At 41.9% G+C, this 27,114-nt stretch overlaps 1 protein-coding gene across 4 annotated transcripts; it reads right to left on the minus strand.

The window, feature by feature from the left end:
• Window positions 1-3,578: 3,578 nt before the first annotated feature.
• CSE1L (chromosome segregation 1 like) lies at window positions 3,579-26,810 on the minus strand. 4 transcript variants are annotated; one of them, XM_069033893.1, is made up of 25 exons: window positions 26,710-26,810; window positions 24,474-24,569; window positions 23,804-23,946; window positions 20,225-20,326; window positions 19,673-19,818; window positions 19,291-19,381; window positions 18,924-19,031; window positions 17,939-18,031; window positions 16,547-16,714; window positions 16,323-16,452; window positions 15,575-15,640; window positions 13,838-14,040; window positions 12,754-12,838; window positions 11,931-11,992; window positions 11,044-11,180; window positions 10,778-10,881; window positions 10,070-10,167; window positions 9,053-9,203; window positions 8,354-8,562; window positions 7,749-7,846; window positions 7,463-7,548; window positions 6,300-6,381; window positions 5,729-5,875; window positions 4,664-4,895; window positions 3,579-4,108 (listed from the first exon to the last, which is right to left on the minus strand). In XM_069033893.1, exons 2-25 carry the CDS (start codon window positions 24,556-24,558, stop codon window positions 4,019-4,021), a joined length of 2,916 nt encoding a protein of 971 aa, XP_068889994.1. In that variant the 5' UTR covers window positions 24,559-24,569; window positions 26,710-26,810; the 3' UTR covers window positions 3,579-4,018. The 4 variants fall into 4 exon arrangements, with proteins under 4 accessions (XP_068889994.1, XP_068889993.1, XP_068889992.1 ...); XM_069033892.1 differs by lacking the exon at window positions 26,710-26,810 and adding an exon at window positions 26,306-26,316; XM_069033891.1 differs by lacking the exon at window positions 26,710-26,810 and adding an exon at window positions 26,028-26,169.
• Between the last annotated feature and the right edge of the window lie 304 nt (window positions 26,811-27,114).

The raw sequence follows: 27,114 nt of genomic DNA on the forward strand, positions 1-27,114 counted from the left end.
GCATCAGCTTAAACAAGGACAGACTTTTTATAAAATACTTTAAACTTTCATTTTCTTGTATGAAGGAAGCAGTACTGTAATAACAGTAATTTCAGATGTTCATAGAGAAATTTAATATGTGTTATTAATATACTTTCTTGAATACTTACTTCAAAATAGCCCTTATAACAGCCACAAAATCAAGACTGAATTTCCTTTCACAGCTTTAGAAAACGAAAACTTTTTTCATCTATGTAGGGAACTACATAGATGAACTAGCTGTGCTAAACCCCTGCTATTCTGCTTTTCTGACACATTACTCATTTGTAACAAAGCGTCTTTTACTTTCCCTTAAGATTCATTGCTTTATTATTTATTTCCTTTGTTCTCATCTTGAATGCAATACAGTAAGTCCAGCATAAGCTTTGAGCTCCCATGAATCAGAAAATTCCTATTTTGAGAAAGATTTTTAAGCCCTCAGTCACTTTGCCCAAGCTGTCACCAGCAGCCACAAAGCCTTTCGTGTCCTGTCTGGGCCCTGTCCCTGCAGCCCAGTCCCCAGAACACCTCACGTTTCCTCTGCATTACAGTACAGGCAAGAACGACTTCACGCAAATGAGTGAGGGTAGAAAGCTAAGGGGAAACAAAGCATTGATGCTGCTTTCTGATACCTGCATAGCTTTACTGAGATTTCAGTTTTCCCAGAGGAGCTGTGCCTAGAGCACCTGTGTGTCAACAACTGCACAATTCCCAAAGCAAATGCCTGGAATGGGAAAAATGCCTGTGGGACCTCTGCTGAGGGCTGGAAGGATGGGCACAGCTCTGCTCTCAGCTTCTGCTGCTGGATGGAACTGACAAATACTGTTGTTTCTGAGCAGAAAGGATCAAGCTGTCTTCAAAAATCAACGTCTGGCCTCATCAGAGAGTTGTTAGAAGGAAATGTCTGGCAGGCTGGGAGGATGACTCTTATCTTAGGACACATGTACAGGAAGGAACAGGAACTTTGCTTTAGTATGTGCTGCCAATGTGCAGCAATGCTGGGAGTATTGCGGCCCCTTCACAGCCCAAGAAAACAAGAAAACACACCGGTCTTGAGGGGGATTTGGTTTTGGAGTTTTTTAAACCAGCAATAAGATATTTTTTCTGCTACAAAAGCCTCAGGACATTATTTACAAGCTGGCAATCACAAATCAGTCAGTAGGCTCTAAGAAAGGACAGCAGATTAGAGTTCCATGACATCAAAGGATCCCAAAAAAAAGCATCCCATTGGCCACTTCACACTCCGAGAGAATCAAGTAATATTTTTCCACTTGAATTTGAATTATCTTCTACCATTATCAGCTGCAAGTAAGAATTGGCTTCTTGCTTTCAGAAGATCTCAGTGATGGGCAGGCATTCACTGTCTTAACACAGAATCTGATGCTCCCAAAGCCTCCCAAGGTCTACTGATACTAGGTGATCCCAGCCTGAGCTCTCCAAAGAAACTGGTGTTTGCCCAAATGTCCAACAAGGATGGCCTAGAGAGGTTTGACAATCTTGCAAAAAAACTGTTACAGCATTGCTTCATCAGCTTCAAAAAAATTAATGGATAAATGTAGGTGGAACTTTGCCTTCTGAATCCTGAGAACAGGAGGTGTCAGGAGCAGCAGAGAGGTCCCTCCTCGATGCAGGGAGGGCACCGCTGATGGCAGAAGTCTGCGCTGCACCGAGCAGTTCACTGCCCCAAAGGGTAAGTGCTCTGCATAAACTCTCCTCACCTCACGAAACCTGCAGAATGTGTTGGGACTGAGGAACAGTGGCACCGATTGTGCCACAGCCATGTCTACACAGTCTGAGTTACCCAGTTCTGACTGAAGTACAAATATGGTATTTGTTGATCTGAAGTCACTTAGGCACTTACATGGAATGTCTGTCAGACAACAAAGTCCCATGTTGCAAGGAGTGCAAGACAGTGAACATCAAGATTCACTGGTAATTTTCCATTCAGAGCTGATTTTTCTTTGGCTGCCTCTCAAAAAGGTTCTGGCTTGTTGCTGTGAATCCTGTCCAGTTCCATCCATGCTGGTACCGGTAAGACAAGAAAAATCTGTTCCCTTACATATCTCAGCAACCTTGTAGTTTCTAAGAAGTCTTGCTTGCTTACAAGTGCACAAATGAGGTGATTTAAGGTGAGCCCCAAATGCCACTGAGTGCCACAGAGCCCCTCCCAGCGTGTGCAGGACAGCAGCTCAAGGACACGCAAAGGAGCACATCACATTCCAGGGACATGGCCACCAGTACCAAGTCCAGTTTGGTTCCTTGAGGCTGACAGGAAAAAGTCTGCAAGTTCTCTAGAACTGTCCTCCGTATTATCCATGGAAAAGGACAAAGCTGCAGAGCAGAGCTCTGAGTATCCCTTTGTCCCGCAGGTTTTGAATGACCACTGCTCCACTAACACTGATATTCCAGGCTGCTTCAGCTCCTTGCAGATGCCACAGGTGTCCCTGTGCTCCAGCCTGGCTGTGGCACTCCTGCTGCCAGGCACTCCAGACACCCGGAACACAGCACAGGCTCCCAGCAGCACTAAGGCAGATGCTCCTCAGGATCAGCACTGCAGGGCTTTACTCCAAGAACTGCTTCCACCTCTTCCCTATGAACAAAGGGGACCTGACACTCCATGACAGACTAGGCACAGGAAAACCTGTTGGTGCTGACTCCTTTAATACTTTTTTTCAGGCACTTAGTTACTTAAATCCATTGTCTAACAGGCAACTAATTTCTTTATATATGAAGAGCTATGGCCAGAATGCACTCTCACACAGCAGCCACAGGTACCAGGAAGCCTGAAAGTTGATTCTGCCCTGTTCATCCCTCAGTAAATTCAGCAGCTTTCTTAACACAAGGCCCAGCTCCAACAGGCATTAACTAATGCAAATACAAAACACCAGTCCTAATTTGAGTCACCTGCACAGTGTCTGTGGACAAATAACTAAAACAATTCTGTCATGTTTGACACTGCTTAATATCACATAAGTCTGGGACGTCACTTTTATTCAGGAGTTTTCCAGGCCTTGTAACTTGATTTATTCCTATCCCTGCAGAACCAGTGCTCTGAAAGCCCACAGTCTGGGAGCTTGGTGCCCAGGCCCCCTGAGAGCATGCAAAGCTCAGGCATTTACCTGCTCACTTCAACGGCCACAACGAGAGTTCAACTGATGCACTTTGAACTCAGGGTCACCAAACCTAATCAGTACATTTTTGAGGAGACAGGGAGAACATCCAAGTTAAACCCAACTCCAAGATCATTGCTTCATTTTTAATACAACAGGAAAACCCCACCTGAAGCATGATCCCCGCTCCCAGGGAAGACCACTTGCCCTCACTGCATGGTACTGATATGACCTGTTCCAGAAGAGATGTGCCTGTTGGTGAGTATCAAGAGTGACAATAGCTCTGGTTTTCTCCCAAAGTTCTAGATCTGCTCTGTATGATCTTACAATGTACTTATACTATTACAGAAAATCCCTCACAGTCCCAGTATTTTATATTCTATCCTAAGTGTAAAACATCTTTTTTTAAAACTACATTCTTCTAAAACAGTAAGTGCACGGTGACAGGCATTTTAAACAAGTACTTCTTATTTATTCACAATTTAGATAAAGTTTAAGGAAAGACAAAAGAAATACAAAGGACAACATTAAAATGAAAAGGAATTTTAGTGACTGAAGTGAGTTTCTACAGCCAGTGCTCTCCACACATTTCCAAGTATTATCCAAACACTGCAGATGCAGATTTCAAATAAATCCCATAACAAACCGCTATGATTATTCCCTTTGAAATTAAACTGGGAATGGAAGTTAGCCACCTTTATCTATGAGTACACAAACCATCAAATTCTTCAGTTTCAGCTTAAAGCCACACTTATCTTTTACAAGATGGAATCTGCAATACAATTTCAAGCAGCTTTTTCATTTTGTCTGAGCTCTGCTATAAAAAAGTCAAGTGTCAACCTCCTGCATAACAAACCAGCTTTTGATCTTGCTTGTGGAGTATGTGCAGTTCAGAGCAGACTCACACTTGCAGCTTGGAGGTATCCCTGGAGATACTGCAATGCTTCTGCGTTCAGGCTGGTGCTCAGCATAGACAGAACCTGAAAGCACAGGGTGGAGCAGAGGTGTCAGTGAGTGAAACACAAACCCACTTCTGTCTCCTGCAATCAATCACACAAAGTCAGACACAGAGCACCAGTTATCCATGAGGAAAGTAGCTGATCTCTCAGGCAATCTTTACTTATCAAAATCTTGGACAAAACAAAGATGCTATGCGCTAAAAAAATTAACTGTACACTCACCTTGTCTAATTTTATATAAGCTGCCTGAATTCCCCACATACATGCAATCAATTGAACTCAAGACACGTATTAGTCATACACCATCAAATGTGTAAATTTTCTTTTTAAAAATGGCACATTTAAGCTTATTACAAAATTAAGTGCTGTGAAAATAAGGCCTTTCTAAGGCTCCTGAGGAAAAACCTTACGAAAGCTATATTCCAACAAGGAATAAAACACAGCAAGATCTTGCATTCTAGTTATGACCTACTTCATTTTGCTGATTATAAAACATTAGCAAAGAGAACCATTCACACAAAGGCATTTCTGCTCTGCAGAATGCAGCATCAGCATGTAAGTGCACAAGTCACCTACCCTGCCTGGGCACGCTGTAGACAGTTTGTGGAGAGACTGTGCCAGATGGATTCTAGGATTGTTCACCATTTGACCTACAGGATCATGTTCTTTCTTTCCAGCAAAGGCTAGTTGGGAGAATGCAGTCTGATAGCCTGGAGTATCTTCTATGTCAATGAAGTGTTCTTCGTCAGGGATTGTGTCATCCTCAGGCAACTCAAAGAGGCCAATGAGGGCCTGCAGCAAAGGAATCCTGGGAGCAAAGAGGGGAGGGCAAAATTGGAGTGCTTAAAATATGTTAGGACAGGATGTATTTTACAAGGATGCTCAAATTATTTGGAGCCCTTTATAATTTAGCCTTTGGAGGTACTTGCTTGGCTACTGAAATTGTAAATGCCCAAGGTAAGCTGGACCAGAAGAATTGTGGGTCTGTATATTTTACAGGCATAATGTGGGTATTCCTATCAACAGCATGAGCAATGTATTTACTTTTTATCAGGTCAAATTGTCATGAAACATATGTAAAAAGAGCAATGATTTTCCGGACCATAACTTTTCTCTGAGTACATTAAAAAAAAAGTTCTAGTTCAGGGATCTAGTCTGGGATCCAGTTATTGTCATCCAACTCAAATTACCTAGCATCCTAGACTGGTGGACTGGTTGACAATCAAACTTCCCAGGTAGCTTTCCCCAAAATTCCACTCTCAAGCCAAGATATTACAGTTTCTTTGTCACGTTATGAATATGCTCAGGTCTCTTGACTAGAACAGTTATAAGTCAAAACTGGGCCTAGCTTTTCAGAAATAATACAAGCTGGAGGAAAGTAGTGTATTTCCCTAGATGGAGTTCCAGCTAGCCAAATCCTTGCCATCTCCACCAAAAACATCTCAAACCAATTCTGTCATCTGGTTTGAAAATACAGTTTCATTTAGTGCAAGACAGAAGCTGTATGAAATGCCTAAAAAGCCTCGTGGACCTGAAGAGATCACAATGGAGTTTCCTACAAGGATGCATTTTGGTGAGAGTTCACATTTTCAGTAACTCAAACAGCCTCACTAGCACAACCTGAAGAAGTGTGGTACTTACCACAGCTTGGTGTACTCAGTGTCCATCATGGGAGGACATTCTGTCAATATTTTTGTAATGCCAACAGCACAGATTTTCTTCTCAACTTGTCCAGACACTTTCTGGATTTCAGGAATTATAATTTTCTCCAACACCATTCCAAACATCCTATTGTGACATTGAGAGAAAAAGTATTAGAAAGCCTTATCAGCCTTATGGTGACAAATGAAAACCAGAATCACTGGGAAATAGAGACAACCAGGTAATTTGTTAAGGTGCTGCCCTGCTGCAGCAGACATTTGCACATACAAACTTTTCACAAAGGATAACAACTGAAAACATCAATCTTCCCTTTTTATAATCTTCTTAGATTAGTAACTTGAACTATCAGTGAGGAACTGTAGTCAGAAATTCAGAAAAAGATGACTTGCTAGACAAATAAACGAACCACATTAGGAGAAACATCTGGCCAGTCAAATTAGTGATAAATGTAGTCTGACAGTTAAGCTAAAGAGACAACTCTTTCTTACTTCAAAAGATAAAAATAACACAGCAGTATTAAATATAACCCAAACAAACAAAACATACTAACTTTGGCTGTATGCTGTCAAATATTTCTTGCAGAGCTAATGCCCCGTATCTTACACAATACAAATTAATGAAGACAAGGAAACCTGTAACAAGAAAAAAGTCAAAGTAAAACCCTACGTGAAAACAAAAGAATACCTTTAGAGTCAGCAGCAAAACACATTCTAACAAGTTTTTCAAGGGGATAGAAATGGCAGTCTTTATACATGTTCAGTTTAAGAGAAGTACATGAACTTGCTGCCTTGAATTTTGCCTAAAAACTGATCTTTTCATGTAGCACAATACAAAAACAAGGTGGTACAAGACAAAAGTAATTCCTTTTTCCCGTGATAGCAGTTATAAAAAGGCATTAGAAAAGCCATTTGCAATTTTTTTCAGATCAAGAACCAAAAAATCTCTTCAATACTTTTAGCAGAAAACTTCACGCCACACAGACGTTGAGGTGAGCTATGAGCCCCTCCGCATAGGTGTGGTGTATTAAAAGCACCACTTCAACTTTGTTTGTGGAACACCATTATAAGCAACTCTATCATTCTTGTTCCTATCAGGTGGCATTAACCAGATTTTATAGGATTAAGTAATATATACTGCATAATTTGTGTAGTGATAGTATCATTCAAGTAATTTAATCAGTATGACAATCTTCTTGTGACAGCAGGAATAACCAGAATATGTATTTCAATAATCTGTCACAGCTTCGCCAGTTTAACATAAAACCTTATCAATAAATTTAGTCATACTAAGGCAAAAACGACACAAAAGTATGAAGTATTTCACAGTACTAACACACAGCTACAGGTAACTCCAGGACGTGTGGCCAACATTGCTGTGCTGCATGAGAGGAAAAGTTTGCTGCAATTGGCTGGAGATTAAATGGAGACATTTTCAGATAATGACATCACACACACTAGGAAAGGAAGAGAAATATGCAAATCTTGTCCATTATTTTAATTACATTCCCTCAATTTTCATGGCATAAGTGTCACCTGCTATGGTGACTGCCCCATACAACCCCTCTTGATGAGAAATAATTTGGAGCAAGTTCTTGGAGTCACCACTATCCCTCCATCCACGTATCCACAGGGTGTGACAGGACATTTGTTCTGTGCAGCTGCACACTCTGAACTACTGCTGTCACCAGAGCTTTTCACAGAGCAAGGAACTTACTTTTGATAAATTTTGTTGTTTTGGAATTTTGAAGTCTTTGGAATAGCAGAATGAAGATCTGTTTCCTGTACTGGTCAACTGATTCACTGGAAATTTAAAAGAATAGCTATTAAATTCACACTACGATTTTATTGATGCCACTTCACAGAAAATATGTATAGAATAGTTAAAATCCATCTGACTGAAAAATGTGATCTTTCAGCTGTTAAAAATTAACATTTGGTATGTTTATACACTTCATAATAAAAGTCTACAGAAGTTAGCTTTAAATTCAGCTCATACTCACGGAGGCATATGCTCGATGATACTGTTTAGAAGATAGAACCCTTGATGATCATTAGCTTTAGAGGCAATCAACTTCTGGAACACACCTAACAATCCAGGCTGCAAAAAAAGCAAATATAAAACCCTAGACAACAATTCCTCATGTGTGACCTACCAGAAAATTTCCCATTACCATCTAAGGCATACAGCAAGGCAAAAGCCTTCATAACCTAAGCCAGGATTCAGTTTTTGCAGTTCAGATCAAGGAAGACACACTTTGGCTTCTTCTCACTCACTCTTCTCAAGACTGTTTTGAACAGAACCTTAGAGGTCTCATTATCCACGTTTAACATGAGGCAAACAAGACAGGAAAACTGTGGAAACTTACCTGCTTGCAAGATGTAAGAGCAGGAATTTTTCATCTCAGTTGACAAAAGCGTGATAGCCTAGGATTCATTTATCCACACAGTGGAAAAGCACCCAAAAAGCTACATTCAGAATATAAGTCTTTCTACGTAAGCACCAAATTCTGCACAAATCCAGCTATTTGCTGAAGTTCCTCATAATTTGTAACCTCAAATGACCGTGTCTCGAGGCAAACACTGTGACTCAGCCCCAGCAACTCACGATTTTGTCGGCAGCAGCGCTGGCGATGGTACTGGCGCCCCGCTCCAAGTAAGCCTGCAGGAGTCGGACCAGAGGGGGAATGTTTCCTGTCCTTTCCCAGAGAACTGGCTGTAGTAGATGAGGAAACAATGCCATATAGGATGATGGGATTTCATTTTTATGCATTTCTAGCAGTAGGGACATCACTTGAAACACATAAGGAATGAACTCTGGAAGAGAAACAATGGCATTTACAAAGTCAGACAACATGGTCACTGTCAGTTCCCAAAAACCACGCATCTGTGGATTGAACCCACAATTTTATGATATTATCACAAAGATTTCAATAAATAAAACTGGGAAGAAACCTATCTTCCCAAATGTAATTATTCCAAAAATTAGCAAGCATTGCATATATACACTTTCTATTTCTTCTACCCATTAATGTTTCAGAACACAAAAAACAAACTACTAGAAACAAGGCAATAGAATTAAGAATAATAATAAGAGGCTTTGGAATAGTGATTGCTAGGTATTTTAGAAATGCAATTTAAAAATAAGTGAATGCTGTTTACATACCCTATGGAACAATCTAAACACTTTCAGACTGTGAAAATCTGTTTCCCCCCTTGAATCTCCTCTGCTACAAAAAATCCTGCCATAAGGTAAATCCTAGCAGCCAACCCCAGTGGAGAGAGCACAGGCACTCACTGTCATTACCTTGCACATCATTCTGCAGGATCTCTGTGAACACCAGGAACAAAGCCTCCTCAAAGCTCCCCACTGCCTCTGGGTTTGCCTTGCACGTTATCCTTATTGACAAGCAGATTGACTCAAACATGTAATGGTTAAAGTGAGGTTTGCTGGGATTCTAAAAACAAGTTACAAAGAGACAAATCAACCCAAACTTGCAGACAAGTAATTTATTTTTCAACTGAAGACCAAAATAGCATTTGGGACTAAGGATACTTGTAACTTATTTCTTCATATGCTTATGAAATCAATTCCATAGATAAAAGCAAACATAAAGACCTCTAAGGCATAAAGGAGAGGGGTTTTTCACAAATATTTCTGTGACTACAAGTGTTTTTCAAAAGCTCTATGTAAACCAGCAAACAGTAGAAATATCACAGAACAAAAACCAGAAAAAGATTCTTTTTCAATCCTCTAAGTGTCCAGTCAATTGTCTATTGAACACTTCTTATATGCTGCAGCTGAGTTTTAACTGTACAGAGAGGCAGTTTTTCAGATAGCTGATGAAGGTATTCTTAGGCATTCCCTGATATCAATGGTTAAGAATTTGGCCAGTCTAAACAAAAAACTGAGAGTACTTTACCCACCAAAAGCAGAAGGGTCATTTATTTAATTCAATTCCACATTTCAACGCCAATATTTATTATCAGCTTCAGACGTTTCATAGGCAAAGAATACAGAAGTTGTGATAAATCCAGATTATTGTATTGGTAGCCTCTGCCCAAGCAAGCACTTAGACTACAACAAACTAGAGTTACAGAAAGAGTTCTTATGCTGCTTCTAAATTTCAGATGAAAGGAGGGAGAATGATCTGAAAGTATGTTCTAAAAGGAAGGCAGTACCTTACTGGAATGCTGTTTCAACTTAGTTGAGTCAGAAAATACTAACTATTTAGAGTATTCTAACCAAACACCACCAACAAGGTATACCTAAGTCCTCTGCAAGACCACTCTAAAAGGTGACTCTTTTGCTCTGTTTCTTTACCTTACTGACAGCCAGCAGTTTCTGTGTGAGCTGGGTGATGACAGAAGGGATGTATGGAATTATGGACTCCTGTAGCAGAGAAAAGCTCCTCATGATGGCTGCAAATAAATGGAAAATGTTATCTCCTGAAGACAAAATACACTTCTGCCACTCAATGTATGCCTAAATCTTTTACCTTTTACTGTTAAAATAGGATCCCAGGGAATTAGGTACAGTAAAAAGAGCATCTGCTGCAAGAACATTCAATCTATAATCATGACAAAGCATAAAACAAAGTCTCATTATTCCCATCCTACAGATGGAATGCGGAAGGTTAAGTTTACAAAGTTTACCACTACTTGTCCTAGGCAAGTCTCAGATCTCAGCATCCTCTTAGCCATGACCAGATCTATCCTCTCATTAGCCATGACCACATCTCCTCTCCATGACCAGATTGCTCAGATCTTCCCCTGACACTGTCCAGGTAGCTGTCCTGACTACAAGACTATCAGTTGAGAAAAAATTTCCCACAGTACCATTATGTTTAGTATTTCTCTTTGCTACCGTAAGTTCAGCACAGATGACTTGATACAGTCTGATGAGTAATGGCAGGCTCTTCAGCACATTTGCATAAAATAGGTTTTGCAAATAAAAATGTCAGGAACCTACAACTGTAAGCCTCAAGTAAACCAAGTTATTCTTATATTGCAGGACTCATTAGGCATTTACCTTTCATAATGTATTCATTTTCAGATGAGCCAGGAAGCGTCAGAGCTTTGAAAAGGTTTGTTAACAGCACTTCTACAAATGGTGCCATTTCTGCAGCTGTAATGCTGTTAAGTGAAACACAGCTCTTTAATGATGAAAGAGAGTCACAAACTTCAAGCCTTATACAATACCATAATACATGACATGAAGGATCCCCTACAGGCATTTCTTATCCTTAATGCACAAAATCTATGTAGCAATGAATTTATTTCTGCTTGAAAACTTACAGGGTGGCATTATTTGTCCCTCTCATGGTAAAGAGTCTTTCAAGAGCATGAGCTGCATAGGTATGGACCACGATACTTTCTGCTTGGAGATGATTGATTAAGAGGGGAATAGACACCAGCAGCTGTTCTTTTGGTACCTACAAAAATAGAGCAACAACTCACATGTCTGTTAAAAAATAGATGGTTCCAACACTAGAGCACAACCAAGCTCATGAGCAACACACAGAGCTTGGCAGAGGGAGAAACCTTGGGAGGTTCCTCCTATTGCTACATCACACCTTGAACAACCAGGAAGTACCTATTTCTGTCATCACTCACATACTTCCCCTGAACACCAATGGTACATTTGATTAGCAGTAAGTGCAGATAATCCTAATGTGTATTTCCCTTTCCATTTTACTTTGTCTTAGCAGGTAATTAAAAATATCAAGGTTTAAAAAACCAGTATCATGTATATGTCATAAGAAATGAATAAAGGTAATCTGAAATTTAGAGTAATAGTCAACATATTTTCTTACCCCATCTCACAAATCAGAAAAGGTAAAGGACAAAACTGCTGTACTCTGTAACAACTACTGCAATGATAGGAGCAATCAAGCATATTTGGACTAACACTGACTTGAAAATGTCTGAGTGTGCCACAGAATTAAGCAGCTAACATATTCAGTGTTCCTACAGCATATGGACAGCATATAGACTACATGCTAATTGGATATTTATAACAATATCATTTACTTTCTAAACTAAAAATTCAGCATGAAGTGTTATATATGACTATCAAGCACCTGTTGAGTTAGCATATGGCCAAGTGCGATAAATTAGGCTTGGCAAGTATAAAGTAACAACCTACAATATGTTTTTACCATAAGAGTAAAAGAAAAACTTACTTGGTTTCTAAAAATCATGATATATTTGATACCATCTGCTTTTAGCACAGGGAATTCATTCACTGAAATAGAAAAATATGCAAACTTCATTGATACTTCTCATACAAATGTGATTACTGAACATGTACTATATATACAGGTGCCACTTGACACTAAGTAATCATCTTCCCCCATAAGAAATAATACTGGCAATGTTTTTCTATATTTCTTAGTTCCTGCACTTTGGTATGGGCACTGTTAGAATATCAGTTTTACATACAAATCACACCCCAGTACCATTAAGAGTATGGTCCAGCTCAGATGAAATCTCATCTTCTGGCTTCAATTTTAGCAGCCTCCAATTACACATTTTGAGACAACCCACTATGCTTCAAATATAGTAAGATAATTGTTGAAGTGTAAAATAACTATGTGGCTTAAATCTAGACATCCACAACCTCATCAGTAAGGGTTGATGCAGGTCACGTGGCCTCAGTATTTTAACTTCTTAGGGTTTTGTAGAGCATAGAAGTTTATCATAACATCTCAAATACAGAAATCAAATTACTTGGATTCAACAAGTTTAAGCATGTAGCTGACAGCAACCATGTGTGTACATGCCCTGATCTTGCAGAGAGCAGGTGGTAAGGTGGCAATCCACCTTGCTGTAATAGCTCCTTCACTGCTGGCCAAACAAAAATGAATTACTGTGTGCCAGGTGTTAACAGTCCCTGTCTCAGAGATTATGCTGATAAAGGAGTGCTTCAGACTTCAGAAACCAATGGTCACTGACAAGGTTATGATAAATAACAAAAATACCGTATCAAAATTAACAATAACTTACCAGTAGCAGACTTTAAGTCAGGTTGAATGTGATTCACAAAGAATTCTGTCAGGTTAACGAGTTCATTGGCCTGTGTTATTCCATGCTGGAAGAAGCAAAAAACAACTCTTATTTTTATATGCCGACATATAAACTGCTAGTTTTCTCACTCATTTTAAATACTATTAGTTTTCTCTTAAAAAAATGCAGCCTCTTTTTAAACCAGGATTTTTAGATGGAGATTTTTCAATTAAGTGTTCTAAGTTAGTCCACATTTGCCATTAAATAGCACAGAAAAAGACACAAACTTTGCAGTTTCACAAATTCTACCAGACTGGTTCCCATTACACATCACTAACAACTGCTGGGCAGCAGTATACACCAGGCTTCAGGAAAAGACTGAGAACCTTCAGCAAAATTGCATAAAATGCTGTACGTGTTTTACTATGTTTGCCTCAAATCAGTCTTGTGAAGAAACTGAGATTTGAACCGTAACAGCATTTAAAATATCTAAAGTATATCTAAACTTTTTCCATAGGACATTTGATACAATGCTCCTGTTTCCAAATACAGATTAGCCCAGCTGTGGTTTTTCAGTGTCTCCAGCCTATTAACTGCTTTCTCCCCACATTTCCAGCCATCATTAACATTCACATGTAATTTACAAATCAAACACTCAAGTAGCAGGAAACATTGGGAAATATCATGACAAGAACTCCAAGAGTCATTTAAATTCCTTTTAGTCTGTTTAACATGTCTGATCATCTTCTGTAAAGCTCTATTTGCCTTCCATGGCTTCCAGAGTGCCTGAGGACCACTCAGAGCATAGAGGTTCCAGACTGGAGCAGGTTTTGTTTCTTTGTCTGGCTGGATCCCAGGTGCCAGTCAGGCTGGCCAAACGGCCACACTGTGCCCCATCTACCTGAAGGTCAGATACCACCAACTGTGATAGGATTATATAAAGGACAGCTTTTAATCTCATCGACATGAACTAGTGCACACACAGTTACTCCCATTGGGAAGCAGCTTAAAGCGAGCGGCAGGCCTCAGCCGCGCTGTAACACCTGAATGCCGACGGATTACAATGAACAGAACGCAGAAGTACCTTCTGTGTTTGAGCTTTCGATGCCAAAGACGTTACAAGGTAAATAGCTGCATCTTTGTGCTTCCAGTTAACAGATGGATTCTTTGCATATTCTTGCAGCATAGAATTAACATATCCAGAAAAAATCCCTGTCACAGGTCCTTCAAAAAATTTGCACAAGCCTCTGACTAGATCACAAGCTGCTCTGCGCCTGGTGTCAATATCTGCACGAGAACCAAAGATTCTTTGGATATGAGAAAGCATACAGCTTTTCATATTAATAAACATAATAATCAAAACAGTAACAGCTCCTCAAGTTACAGCCAAACCCCATGCTAATTACTGCAATCCTCCACACTGATGTGTAAGAACGCACATAAGCCTTTTATTTCACAACCGGACTACTTGTACACCAAGGACAAGGGACACCTGCCCCTGAGCAGTGGCAGCAGACATGCAGGGAGGCTGGTACTGGCTTGACATTATGCACCCAAACATACTGGGTCTGGCTGGGAGGGAGTTCATTTTCTCCCTAGCGGCCCATATGGTGCCGTGTTTTGTACCAGCGACTAAAGCTGCTGGTAACACCCAGGGTTTGGCTGCTGCTGAAGAGCACTGGCAGTGTCAGGGCTCCCCCTTCCTCCTGCTTTGCCTTCCCAGCAAGTAGTTTGGGGCAGGCAAGGAGTTGGGAGGGGGCAAACTGGGCAGCTGATCCAAACTGACCAACGGGATATTCCATGCCGTATGACGTGCTCAGCAATAAAAACAGAGGGGAGGGGGTTTGGGGGGAGGTAACCATTGCTCAGGGACAGGCTGGACAAAAGTCTGCCTGTGGGCAGTAGTGAGTCATTAACTTCTCTTTCCTTACTCTTTCTTTCAATTAAACTGTCTTTATCCATGAGTCTTCTCACCTTCACCCCTCCCACTCTCTCCCCCATAAGAATGCAGCAGGGTGGAGCACCAGCCAGCTGCTGACCCACCACTCCTGAAAGGACATTTTTGCAAAAAACTTCACAAATACCTAAAATGCAGCCAATCTTGGATAAGAATGATAAAATGTTTTCTTGAAAAAAGTTCAAAATTTTTTCCTCCAATTTTGTCCTCCACTGCAAGTATTCAGTAATTGCTTAAATCTATTACAAAATGCCATTACTTCAAAAGTGTCTGTCAGTGAACTACTGGGGGCCCAGAACTGTCATGCAGACCTAGGTTTGGCTCACTCGGGCTCTGGCCTGGCTACAGAGCACAGCCTCCCTCAGCACCCCAAGCAGCTGGGCCAGCACAGCCATGTCCCAGAGCAGTCACTGCTCTGAACACATGCCACATCTCAGGCTGGCTGCTGTCCAGCTGGCCTAAGCAGAGTTTGTATGCAACCCCAGGCAGAATTTCAGTTCAAACATCACAGTCTCTCCCTGTTATTTAGAACTCCACACATAGGAACTAAACACACAGCTAGGTACCACTCAGCACTGACTTACAGGCTGTATTTGCTGAAATTTGCTGAATGTGGGCAGTGCAGAAGACATACCAATCCAATTAAGGAGAAAGACCTATAAACATTGTTCAAACCAGAAAGACACTGTGACGAGCCTATCGTGACAGTACATTTGATCATAGACTGGATAAAATCCAGCTGGGGGTGGTGTGTGGAAATCTTCTCAATTTCAAAATGAAGTTATAAAAGCTTCAGTAAATTGCCTCAGCACTTTAGAGCTATATTTAAAGACCAAGTATTCTTAGTATAAATCTGTGGATTACCAGATCCTTCCAAATCCCTTCTTATATATTCTTCAGAATTATCTTCAAATGCTTCTTCATCAGCCGCTGGAAATATAAAATACATAGAAGTTTAAGTACTGAAGTCTCTGGTTTTTGTGGTAAAAGGGTGTATCATTATCAATTTGCTATTTTTTCCAAGGACTTTTCTATAACATTAATAGTAATTAATCAGAAATATCCAGCCAGACTAGTCTGTTTAGCTTTTGTCCCACAAATTAGTCTTTCATACCCATGGGCTGATATATTAATTCAAAGAAAAACCTCTAACACATATTCAGTGCCAGGTGTATTTGAAGAAGATTTCAGAATCATAGACTTAAGAGAGACAAGCTCCTTATCACTGCAATATATTTTCACTGCATTTTAAATATAGGGTCAATATGAGCCCATCAAAAGTTGGAGAACTAAACCCTACAATTTGGTAGGCCTGACATTACTGCCAATTCAGGCTCCCTGAATTATTCAGATACTCACTTTAAGTGTGGAAATTTATTGGTGGCACATAACCTAGACTTCCTCCACTGGGATTTCAACACAAAAAATTAGGTATATTCATACAATTCTACAAAGCCCATAGGACAGCAATCTGCTGCAGAAACTTGGGTTTGAATCTAGCACTAAGGTACACAAGAGAGAATCCTCAGTTCTTAGTCCTGCAAAGCAACACATCATGATAATTAGTTAGATTTTTGTTGTGGTTTTGAAAATTAAAGTCTCAAAAAGTTACCTCTAAATTCCATATTGGGAACAATAACTTTTTCGCAGATGCTTGTCAATGTATTCTGGTCTTCAAACAGATGCTTGTAATGTGGTCTCTCGCAAACTGAGGCCAGAAACTGGATTGCATTACTGACAAGCTACAGCACCACAAACAGAACACAAAGCTTTAGCATGACTGATCAATTTATAATTTATTATTAAACTTGACAAGATCAGATTTTAGCAACTCACCAAGTCATACTTCACTTCCTGGCCTGTCGTGACTAACAGATTCCAGATTGCTGTTACAAAACGTGGCAGGTAGGGCTGGAATTCTTCATCGTATTTTTGAGCATATAAAGCAGCATTATCACAAATTTGTGATTTCAAGAGCTCCAGCAATCCAGCTTCCTCTTCATCCTCACATAAAACAAAACTAAGAACTTAAGATCCAAACTTCAACACTACTTAAACATTAAAAGTATCAACGTATTTAAGTGAAATTTATCATGTTCTAAACAGGTGAAAGAAATCCCCCTCATGTCCCTAGAACTGCTGTATTTTGCTGATCTGTACCCAAACTGCTCTTCAAGTTAGAAATCATACCTGCATTTCAAAACAAGGTACTATGCACTTGAAAACAGACACAATAGTTCGCCCAGAATTAATTTACATATGTAATATGAAAAAGATAACATGAGGCATTGAAAAACATGCTTAGAAGCCACTATATCATGATTCTTTAAACTGAGTAGCTGTAGAAGTTCTCTCCCCTTCCCCACATCAGCACAGATGTTTGTGGAACCACAATGTGAACTGGGAAATTGAGCTGGAATTAAAAAAACCTCAATCAAACACCACCCCAGTTCTGTCTGCCCCTCTCCCGTCCATCCCCACCTTTCAGCTTTACTGCCTGTCCCAGTTCAGCTGCACGAGTGCTTATGCTGGCAGCAGACCACAGACACAAAAGAGCAGCAAAGCTTCTTTTTGCAGCAAAGTAACTAGAGCACAAGATACACTTAATATGACTCCCTATGTGTTGTCAAGAAATTTACAGTTGTTTGGGCTCCATCAAGTGGCAAATTATTGTGCTATATCTGGAAGACCTGGAAGACATCAGCCCTTAAAATGAGAAAATATGCACAAAAATAACTGGAGCTTTGCTGACCTGCTATCAGCTTTCACCAGTGAAATTACTGACTCTTTAACTAGATCAAGACAACAAATGCTAAAGTACTTAGAGATGTCCTGCCCTCTATGTTCAATTGTTTCAAGTTCTTTAAGACACCCTGTTTTCTAGAACATAGTGCATGAACCAGCTGAAATGTACAGAAAAACCTGAGCCCTGTGATGCTAATGGTCAGGTTACTTCAGCAGCTCTTCTTGAAAGAATCAACTCAGTGATGAGTATTAGTAATTTGATTGCTGTGCACAGCTGGGTATACCTGTAACTGTCTAACAGCTTTAAGAACTGAACCTCAAATTCCTTAAACAGCAGAGAAACGTCTCCTAGACTCCATTTTATTACGGTCATTCTACCCCCTTGTTTGCCCCACAAAAAAAACACTGCATTGTTCAGAATTAGACCTGTCAGTCCACTCTGCCCCCTACAGATGCAAACCAGGTGGTTTATGCAGTACTTACATCAGTCTGCAAGAGTTTATTATCTAAAGTTAAAAGGCTATGAAAATTTGTCATCCATGTTTCCATGTTATCTTCAAAAAACTCAGGAAGATCCTGTGAAGGAAAAGTATGAATCTACATTTTAATTTCTGACTGCGCTGCTTAGATAACATACCTACACAGGAAATAGTGCATTCAACTTCTAATCTACTGAGGAACAGTAACCTGTGGAAAACAATCTTCAAATTAAAACAGTGCCCCTTCCTCCTCCCAAACAAAAACTGTCCTGGAAGAGCCCTGGAGTACAACGAGTTCCAAATAAACTAGTTGCTTAGATGCTACACAGCTCACACTTTTATAATGAATGAGCCTTATCAGCTCTCACTCTCAGAATGAGAGCACAAGTCTCTTTTAACTCCAGCTTGTTCTTTTGCCCCCTATGGAAGAACAGCCCAAGGAATCCAGGGACAATCACACTTCACAGCTCATGCTGAGACACTAAATAAATGTGACCTCAGCAAGGGAGCTTTTTACCATTTCCCATACAGCACATTTATTAATGTCCAAAATGTAGATCTGATTCCAAACCCAGACAACCCACACTGCTCCTATAGTGCCACAGAGCTGCTACATGTAATAGACTTTCACCTACATGACCCAGCTCCTGTCAGTACAGACAATTCATAAAGGGGCACAGTGAATAGAAACTCAGGCATTGGACTCCTGCCTTTCCCAGCTCCTACTCAGAGGCCTCATACAACATCTCCTTGAAGCAACACCACCTCAGACTCCCTTGAACTTGTGTTTACACAGGGCCAAGCTAATGTCTTAAATAACCCAACCTTACTGTGCTTTTACTCCAACACATCAATTTTGACTCCAAAATCAACACTGTTGATTTTTCTTTTTGCCATAAAACATGGCCTTAAAGGCTGCCTCAAATGAATTCTATAGTAACAGCTTCATCAGAACAAAGCAAAACTATCCCAAGAACAAGGAGATTCACCTGAAAATTTAAACTGTAGAACAGCTTCGCAATTAGAATGAGAGAAGAAAACAGAACCTTCAGGGCACTGGCATCATTTGCATGCGTGCTGCAAAGTTCAATAGTTGCCTAGAAAAAGATGCAAGATCATCAAGTACAAAACCCACACCAACAAAAAATACTGAAAAGTGTCATGAAATGTTTTTTTAAAACCAGAAAATACAGATATTTTTCATCCTCTTATTAATCTTGTTAGGTCTCACTTCATGACTTGAATTTAAACCCCTGTAACAGTTTCAAAAAATTACTGAGTTTTAATTTTACAGGCACCCACAACAAGCAATTCAGAACATTAAACTTCTTTTAGAAATGACTCAACAAGAAATACCTTAAAGAGATTTGTCAAGGGTAAAGCAAAGGCATCAAGAACAAGTTTGATCTCTGTCCATAATTCATTTGACTTAAATTCGTGGCGGTACCTGACAAGTAACAGAGAAACACATGAAAAACAGAATACAGTCTTCACATTTATTACCAAATTAATTCACACAGATTTTTGTTTTGTGCTGAACCTTGAAACAAATACTGTCAAGTAAACAAGAACTAAACAACATAATTCAAAACCATGCAAGGTATACAACTGGACAACTACTTAAAAGGCATATGTAGAAGTCACAACTATAGGCTTTGTAAATCTTCAAAATTAAGTCTAACATGCCAGTTGAACAGAAATTTTACAATCCATACACAAACTCCCTTATTTCCAGTACCTTTTAAATAAAGAGTGAGCGGTGCGAAGAACCCCATTGATTACGTGGAAATCTCCGCTCTGAAAGCGATTCACCATTTCTGTCAGCAAGTCTGGCCACTTCTGAGGGAAGTCTTCCCTCCCAATGATACTGATGGCATCACTTAACTGCAAAGGAAACAGAACCATGATGTGACAGAACTGCACACAACAGTCGTGCCAGGTGCTGCGAACATCCGAGAAAATCGTTATTCTTGTCAGATTCAAAAATTACTGTGTTAATTATCTAATACTTTGCACACAAATACAAAAATCTCACCTTAAGTTCACACAGTCTCACTTTCTAGAATTGCTGTTTAACTGCCTAATGCTAGAACTTAGCGGTAAGATTATACAGTAATTGTCTTAAAAAATGCTGAAGTAGGTAGAAATACCTGTAACAATATCCTCGAAGTTATTTGGATCAGGATGAGCTCACTGGTAAGGGAACTGAGCTCTGCCAATAACCACAGCCTCTAGACATGCTTAGAGTATTCCCAAAGTTTCAGGGATACCACCAGGAATAACATATTACCTGCTTTTGAATTTGTTCTGGGCTGCTAAGCATCAAGGGCACTATGTTGGCTTTAATGGCTATTCTGTCCGATTCACATATTTTATTTGGTTCATCCTCAACCTAAAATGAAAACAGTAATTAAGTTACAGGCAGTATTTCTCTAGGCAATGAGAGATGATCAGCACTTCAGAAACCAACTGCTTATACTGATTTATGTAACTATTACATTGCTGAAGAACCTAAGAAGCAGACCTGTTCGAGATGCTGCCTTCAATAAATCTGGAACAGCAGTATCTGAAAAAAGCTGAAAGAAATAATGTCCTTCTGTAAAACTTTGAAGTTTTTTTCTCCTTCCCTGAGGGTTAACTTTTCAGGTCATCAACTGAGCAGCAGTGAGGGTGGGTGCACACGGCAATAAAATCCCCACATTTAACCAAGTCTCCTCTTCCACTACACCAAACAGCACCTCTGAAAACCCCACAAATTGATTTTGTGTGAGCTGCCTCAAGCCATACTTTCTAGAGACTGTAAATGAAGGTGCAGGTTACACAATCAAAACGCTAACATTGACTCTAAGAGTTGTCTAACCAGTTGAAAATATCAATCAGTTCCAAGTTCCAAGTCCAGTCAGTCAGCAGTGCAAGCAACAGAAAATTGTAAAGCTGCTACTAAAGAAATAAAATAATGAGATGGCTTGTCCCAACCAGTAACAGCAGTGATAGTCACATTATCTGTGATGGCAGCACTGAAGTTCAGAGACCCTGAAATCATCCAGCAATTAAAAGAGAAAAGCACCTCCAGAGAGTCATTCAATCTTAAAATACCTTAAACCTGATGGTACCACCACCCTCCTTCTCACATCCCTTTTACCATCTTCCTGTTAACTTAAATCAAAAGTTGGCAATTTCAAAATTTCAAGGTATGCTTATCTATAACACCAGCCACTAGTGGGTTCCCCAGGGCACAGTACTGGGGCCAGTACTGATTAATATCTTTATAATGAACTGGATGAGAGGATCAAGGGCTCCCTCAGTAGGTTCACAGACGACACTGAGTTGGGTGGGAGTGCAGATCTGCTGGAAAGAAGGAAGGCCTTCGGAGGGATCTGGACAGGCTGGATCCTTGGGCTGAGGCCAAGTGTGGGAGGGTCAACAAGACCAAGTGCCAGGACCTGCTCTTGGGGCACCACAACCCCATGGAATGCTCCAGGCTGGGACAGAGGGGCTGGAAAGCTGGGAAACGACCTGGGAGGGCTGGACAACAGCAGCTAAACATGAGCACAGGTGTGCCCAGGGGGGAAAGAGGCCAGTGGCACTTGGGCTGTGCTAGCCCCAGTGTGGGCACAGCCCCAGTGCAGTGCCCATCCCCTGTGCTGGCACTGCTGGGGCACCTCCAGTGCTGGGGTCAGCTTTGGGCCCTCACACCAGAGAGACCCTGAGGGGCTGGAGTGCATTCAGGGAAGGAAACAGAGCTGGGAAGGGGCTGGAGCCCCAGGAGCGGCTGAGGGAGCTGGGAAAGGGGCTCAGCCTGGAGCAAAGGAGGCTCAGGGGGGACCTTGTGGCTCTGCACAAGTCCCTGACAGGAGGGGGCAGCCGGGGGGTCGGGCTCTGCTCCCAGGGAACAGGGACAGGAGGAGAGGGAACAGCCTCAAGTTACACCAGGGAGGGATTAGATTGGATATTAGGGAAAATTTCTTCACCAAAAGCATCATACAGGCTGCCCAGAGCAGAGGTGAAGTCCCCATCTCTAGAGGTATTTAAAAGTCATGTGGATGTGGCACTTGGGGACGTGGGTTAGTGGTGGCCTTGGCAGTGCTAGGGGAATGGTTGGATTCAATATTAAAGATCCTTTCCAACATAAATGATTCTGCAAAAAGCAGTTATAAAAATAAGACACAGAGAACTTGCTTTTCCTCTTCTACCACACTGCATTGAATCAGAAGGTACAGAATCGCTATATATACCTTAAAAATAAACAAGAACAAAAACCACAAAAAAGATCATCTTTAAAACATAAGCTTTACAAGTTTGTATTATGTGAACAGCAGCAACAACTGTCCTAGGCAAGCTCCAAGTAGAGAGGCAGGACTCACTGCTATGCATTTAGATAGATGAGGACAGAGGTGGTGGAGTGCTCAGCAACAGCAAATCCTCCTATGGAGTTAATGAGATTATTCAAAGAAATGAAACTTTTTTACAAGACATGAAATGCAGCACATACATGCATATTCTGTACATACTTCAAAAATAAATTAAAACCAGTGAACTCTTCCCTGGTTCCAGCAGTGCCCTGTGCATCTGTCTCTCCAGGCTCCAACAAACTGAAGTTCTTGAATAGGCAAAACCCTTTTACTTCCACTATGCTTTGTGCAAGTCAAGTTCAAGGCTGTGAAACAAACCCCTGTGATCTAGGCAAGCCAGCCTTACAGCTGCATTTTCTGTTCATACAGCTGCTCCTGAAACAAAAGCTTCAGTTTTGGGCAAAACAAAGTGCCTGAAGCCACAGAGCAATCAGAACAGCCCTTGGGATGCACTCTCTGCACAGCATCTCTACCTACTTCAAAACAAAATCCCATCCTGAATTACACTGGCAATCCTTTTCCACTTACAACTTTTTCCATAAAACATTATTTCTACTTACAATACGCTACAGAAGATGCAATTTGGGAGAAATGACAAAGAACACAGCACCAAATGAAGAAGGTCCTACATATGTCACGCCAGGCTGAATGTGCTTGAACAAAACCAGACCCAGGACTGCTATAACTCCTCAATTTAAGTAGGAGGAGAAGGGCAGAAATCACATGCAAATTTGAAAATAGGTACCAGCTAAGATGTAATGATAAAATGTTTCAGTTTCTCTGTAGTAAAGAAACATCTGCTATTTTTCAGACAGATACGAACAGTACTTTCAGTAAGGCAAAGCATAAACAGTACCCATTAAAACCTCTCATCATTCAAGGAGTTCAGCTCTCTAAAGCAATACTTTCTACCCTTAAATAAATTTCATGAATACTGAAAGCTCTAAGTTAAAAATATCCCTGACCTCTTCAAAACAAAGGATGAGATGGGACTAAACAGCAACATTTGTATTCAATCACTACAAACACTTCCAAGTGTAAAACTGGCAAGGCCACCAAAACAAACTGCCCCAGACAATTCTGTGCCCCAGTAGCACCTGCTGATGAATGGTACCATCACCTTGAGCTGCAGGGCTGGACAGAGATGTTTTCAACACAGATACAGGCCCAATGGGCCAGCTTGTTTGTAGACACTCCATAATCATTCCAGTTTAAATAACATTAGTTAGCTGAATAAGCTTTCAAGATTGTGCTTCTGCAAAATATGTATATAATGTTAGAGAAAATTATTTGTTCATCATTTTATCACCCAGCTCTAGTAGTTTTTAACAGAAGGGACTCCAGTGGCCTGGGTTTCAGTCCCTTATTAGTAAGTTACACCTTGTGTTTGTTCTCTGAATGATCGACTGCATTTCCCAGACCACGGACACACACATTCCTCAGGGTTACTGAAGAATACCTTATTGTACCTTAAAAGGATGATAAGTCTTAGCACAATTCCTCACTAGGATACCTACAATTCTCCAGTTCCTTTTAATATAATTCTTGAATGTTACAGATGCACAAACTTTGATGACATTTTCCTGTGATTTCTCCAGCAGCGTTAAGAGTAGCAATGGATAGTTCTGGCTTCCTTCCACGGATTCAAGGAACTTTTCCGCTGTAAGAGAATATACTGGGGTTAGCAAAAACTGAACTGCTTTCTCTAATGGGAATCCTACAATTTCTCAAGTGTCTGTTTAAAATACCCAGCACAAACACATCCCCAGAGCTTCACAGGAAGATGTCTGACAAAAGGTATCACAGGTTCTTTGCTCCCATGCCCCTCAATGTTCCTGCTGTCAACAACAGCTCTCAGACCTCCAGCAGGATGGGGAAATACTGCCTCCTCACCCTTGGAAAAGCCATAACCTGAGAGAAGTAAATCCTGGCTTGTGAACAGCAGCACTGTTTTAAATAACAGTGCAAAAAAATCAATACAGAAAAATAAAATTTTAAAAAAGCAGATAAAATTATTTGTATTTATATCCATCCCTCATTAATCTTTTGAGGGATTCATTTTAAAAGGATACTGAGAACTTCTGTAAAGAGGTTACTGCATAAATATCCACTGAAGTTTGCTAAACAGAAACAGAAGAGCCAAAAAGAAACGGAACTTTTTTGTTCTCACTCATGAGAATCACTTACCAGGACGCCTTATAGCAGGATCTGGATCTAGTGTTTTCTTTAGATATTCAGTTAAAGTTTGTAAATTGGCATCACTGAGCTCCATTTTGGCAGAACCTAAAACCCACAAGTAGTTTTGTTACAACCAGAGATCAGAAAATCTATCCTAAAGCCACACATGTAAAACCAGATCCCACAGAAGCAACATCAGCTCTTTTCAACAATACCTCACAAGCACAGTCCCAACCAGAGTGCACCAGGCACAGGAAACATTCCACTTCTCAAGCAACAGGTAACTGCTAGTGTCTGGTTTATGGACCCAAAATTCCAGAAAAGGCTCACACATCCAGCAGATATGAAGCAGGTACGGCCAAAAGAGGATCTCTTCCCCTTTCAGGACAACAAGAATTTGGTTCTGCTTTTGAGAACTGCTGTCAGCCCCAGAAACTGCTCCTGACTGAAAAAGCTGAACAGTCCTGCCCTACGTAATTGTAAATAAAACAATTCAAAGTGTGTTGAAGAGTCAAGGCTTTTTTAAAAAAGTCGAACACTCCTAATCAAAGAAAAACCTCAAAATAAAATACTTTTTTAAAAAACAGACAAAAGACTGTGCAAAGCCAGACACTTTGTCCTCTCTGTAAAATTAATTCAGACTAGGATGGGAGCTAATTTAAATGCAATACTTTTTACAGAATAACTTTGTGCAGTAAATCCATATTGCTCCTCTCTAGTAATCCTTCCACATGCATTCTTATCTGTACCACAGTTACTTCACAGCTTGCATTGGAATAATTTAAATTACAGCAACCCTACAACAGTAAGATGTGCTATAATGGAGATGTTCCTCTGGACATCATCAATCCTGCTCTCCTTCGTACCACCACCAGCACAGTTCACTCCCTACAAAGGTTATGAGGAATCAAAGGTTTTCCATTTTTTCTATTTAGTAAGATTGACTGAAATTTACCTGTCCCACTTTGGAGTTGTTTCATGCTAATCATCAGTGCAATAAATACAGTTTTATACAAGCATGCTTGCAAAAGCAGTGAGCTTTAGTGACACAATTTTTATGTCAGCTACAGCATCTAGGCAATTTAAAAAGACAGCAGCAGCATCTTCTTGAATTAAATGAATGTTAATAAGCAAATCAGATCCTAACATATTCTGCAAGAAGTAAAAATCTACCTAGAGTCCTGCCTCCTATGTTTCCCTCTGCTTTTGGGGTTTACTTGTCTGTAGTCTTGTTCACCAATTCACATCCACCAACATATTCTGACCTGTTACCTACATATGCTTATTTCCTTCTCTTCCTCAAGTTCTTCAAGTTTGTTTTCCAGTACAAAAACACTGGTGGTACTTTAGCTGGAGAGGTATGATGCTTTGTGTTGTGTCGTAACGTGCCTGCAGAAAAGGCCTCAGAAAACCCACAAACATACGTAATACATCACCTACTTTAGTCAAATTAATGCAGACCGCTTACAGAGAAGAAACCCAAACACGGGAAGAACGCGGCCGTGCCCGAGACTCGGACCGGGAAGAGCTTCACACAACTCCATCCCCTCACCCAGCACTGACCAAACAACTCCCACGTGCCGAAGAATGTTCAGGGCCCAGATCTGATGGGAAGAACTATCTTGGCACTGCTCTGAGCATCCCTAGGGGCATTTCCCGCTTCCCCGAAGCGCGGGGCCAGGGGCGGCGGGAGCGAGACCGGCCTCGTAAAGCCGCCCGCTCCCGCCGCTTCCCGCGAACCGCGGGGTAAGGCCGTGCCGGAGCGGCCCGCCACTCTCCAGCGGGGGCCAGCCCCGCCCTCCCACGCTCCCGCGGCTCGACCGGCCCGCCAGGCCGTTCACCCGCGGACGGGCCGGGGCTGCTCCATCCGTCCCGGCGCCGGACCGCGCCTGCCCCGCTCGTGCTGCCTCGTGCGGTGGCCCGTGCAGAGAAGCGCCGGGGCCGGGCGAGATCCCGAGTGGCCCCAGAACCCTCAGACCAACTCGGTCTCCCCCCGTCAACAGCCCAGACTGGCAGCGGCCGCAGCCAATGAGGGGCGCGGGCTGTGCAGGCCCAGCGGCCGCAGACCAATCGCGAGCCGCCAGAGGCGGGCGGAAGGGCCCAGCGTGGTGCGCTGCGCCTGTGGCCGCGCCGCGGGCCCAGCGCCGAGCACGGGCGGAGTTTTCGCGCGGGCGGCCGCGTGGCCGCCGGTGCACGGGGCCGCCCTCGCCCCATCGCCGTGCGGGGCAGCGCGTGCCGGCCTTACCTGGCGGCTCCCCGCGGCGGCGGCGGCTCCGAGCGCTCCGGCTGCGCTTCACATTCAAACCGCCGGGCGAGGGCGCGGCGGCGACTGCGTGACCGCATCGCGCGGGGCGGTGACATCGCGCTGCCGCCAGGCCAATCAGCGGCCGCGCCAGCCCCGGGCGCGCCAGCGGCAGCCAATCCGCGCTGCGCTCACTGAGCGGCGGCCAATGGCCGAGCCCTTCCCACAGGGCCCCGCGGCGCCTCTCGCGGCTGCGGCGGCCTCGGCCCGCCCCGGAACGGGGGCAGCGGGGCCGGAGGCGGCGGTGGAGCCTCTGCAGTGCCGAGGGAACGGGCCCGGCCTAGGGCTCGGGGCCCTGGCCGAGCAGGAGCGAGGCGAGAGCGTGCGGAGGTATAAAACACGAACCAG

Source organism: Aphelocoma coerulescens, chromosome 20, assembly GCF_041296385.1.
Source record: "Aphelocoma coerulescens isolate FSJ_1873_10779 chromosome 20, UR_Acoe_1.0, whole genome shotgun sequence".
NCBI lineage: Eukaryota > Metazoa > Chordata > Aves > Passeriformes > Corvidae > Aphelocoma > Aphelocoma coerulescens.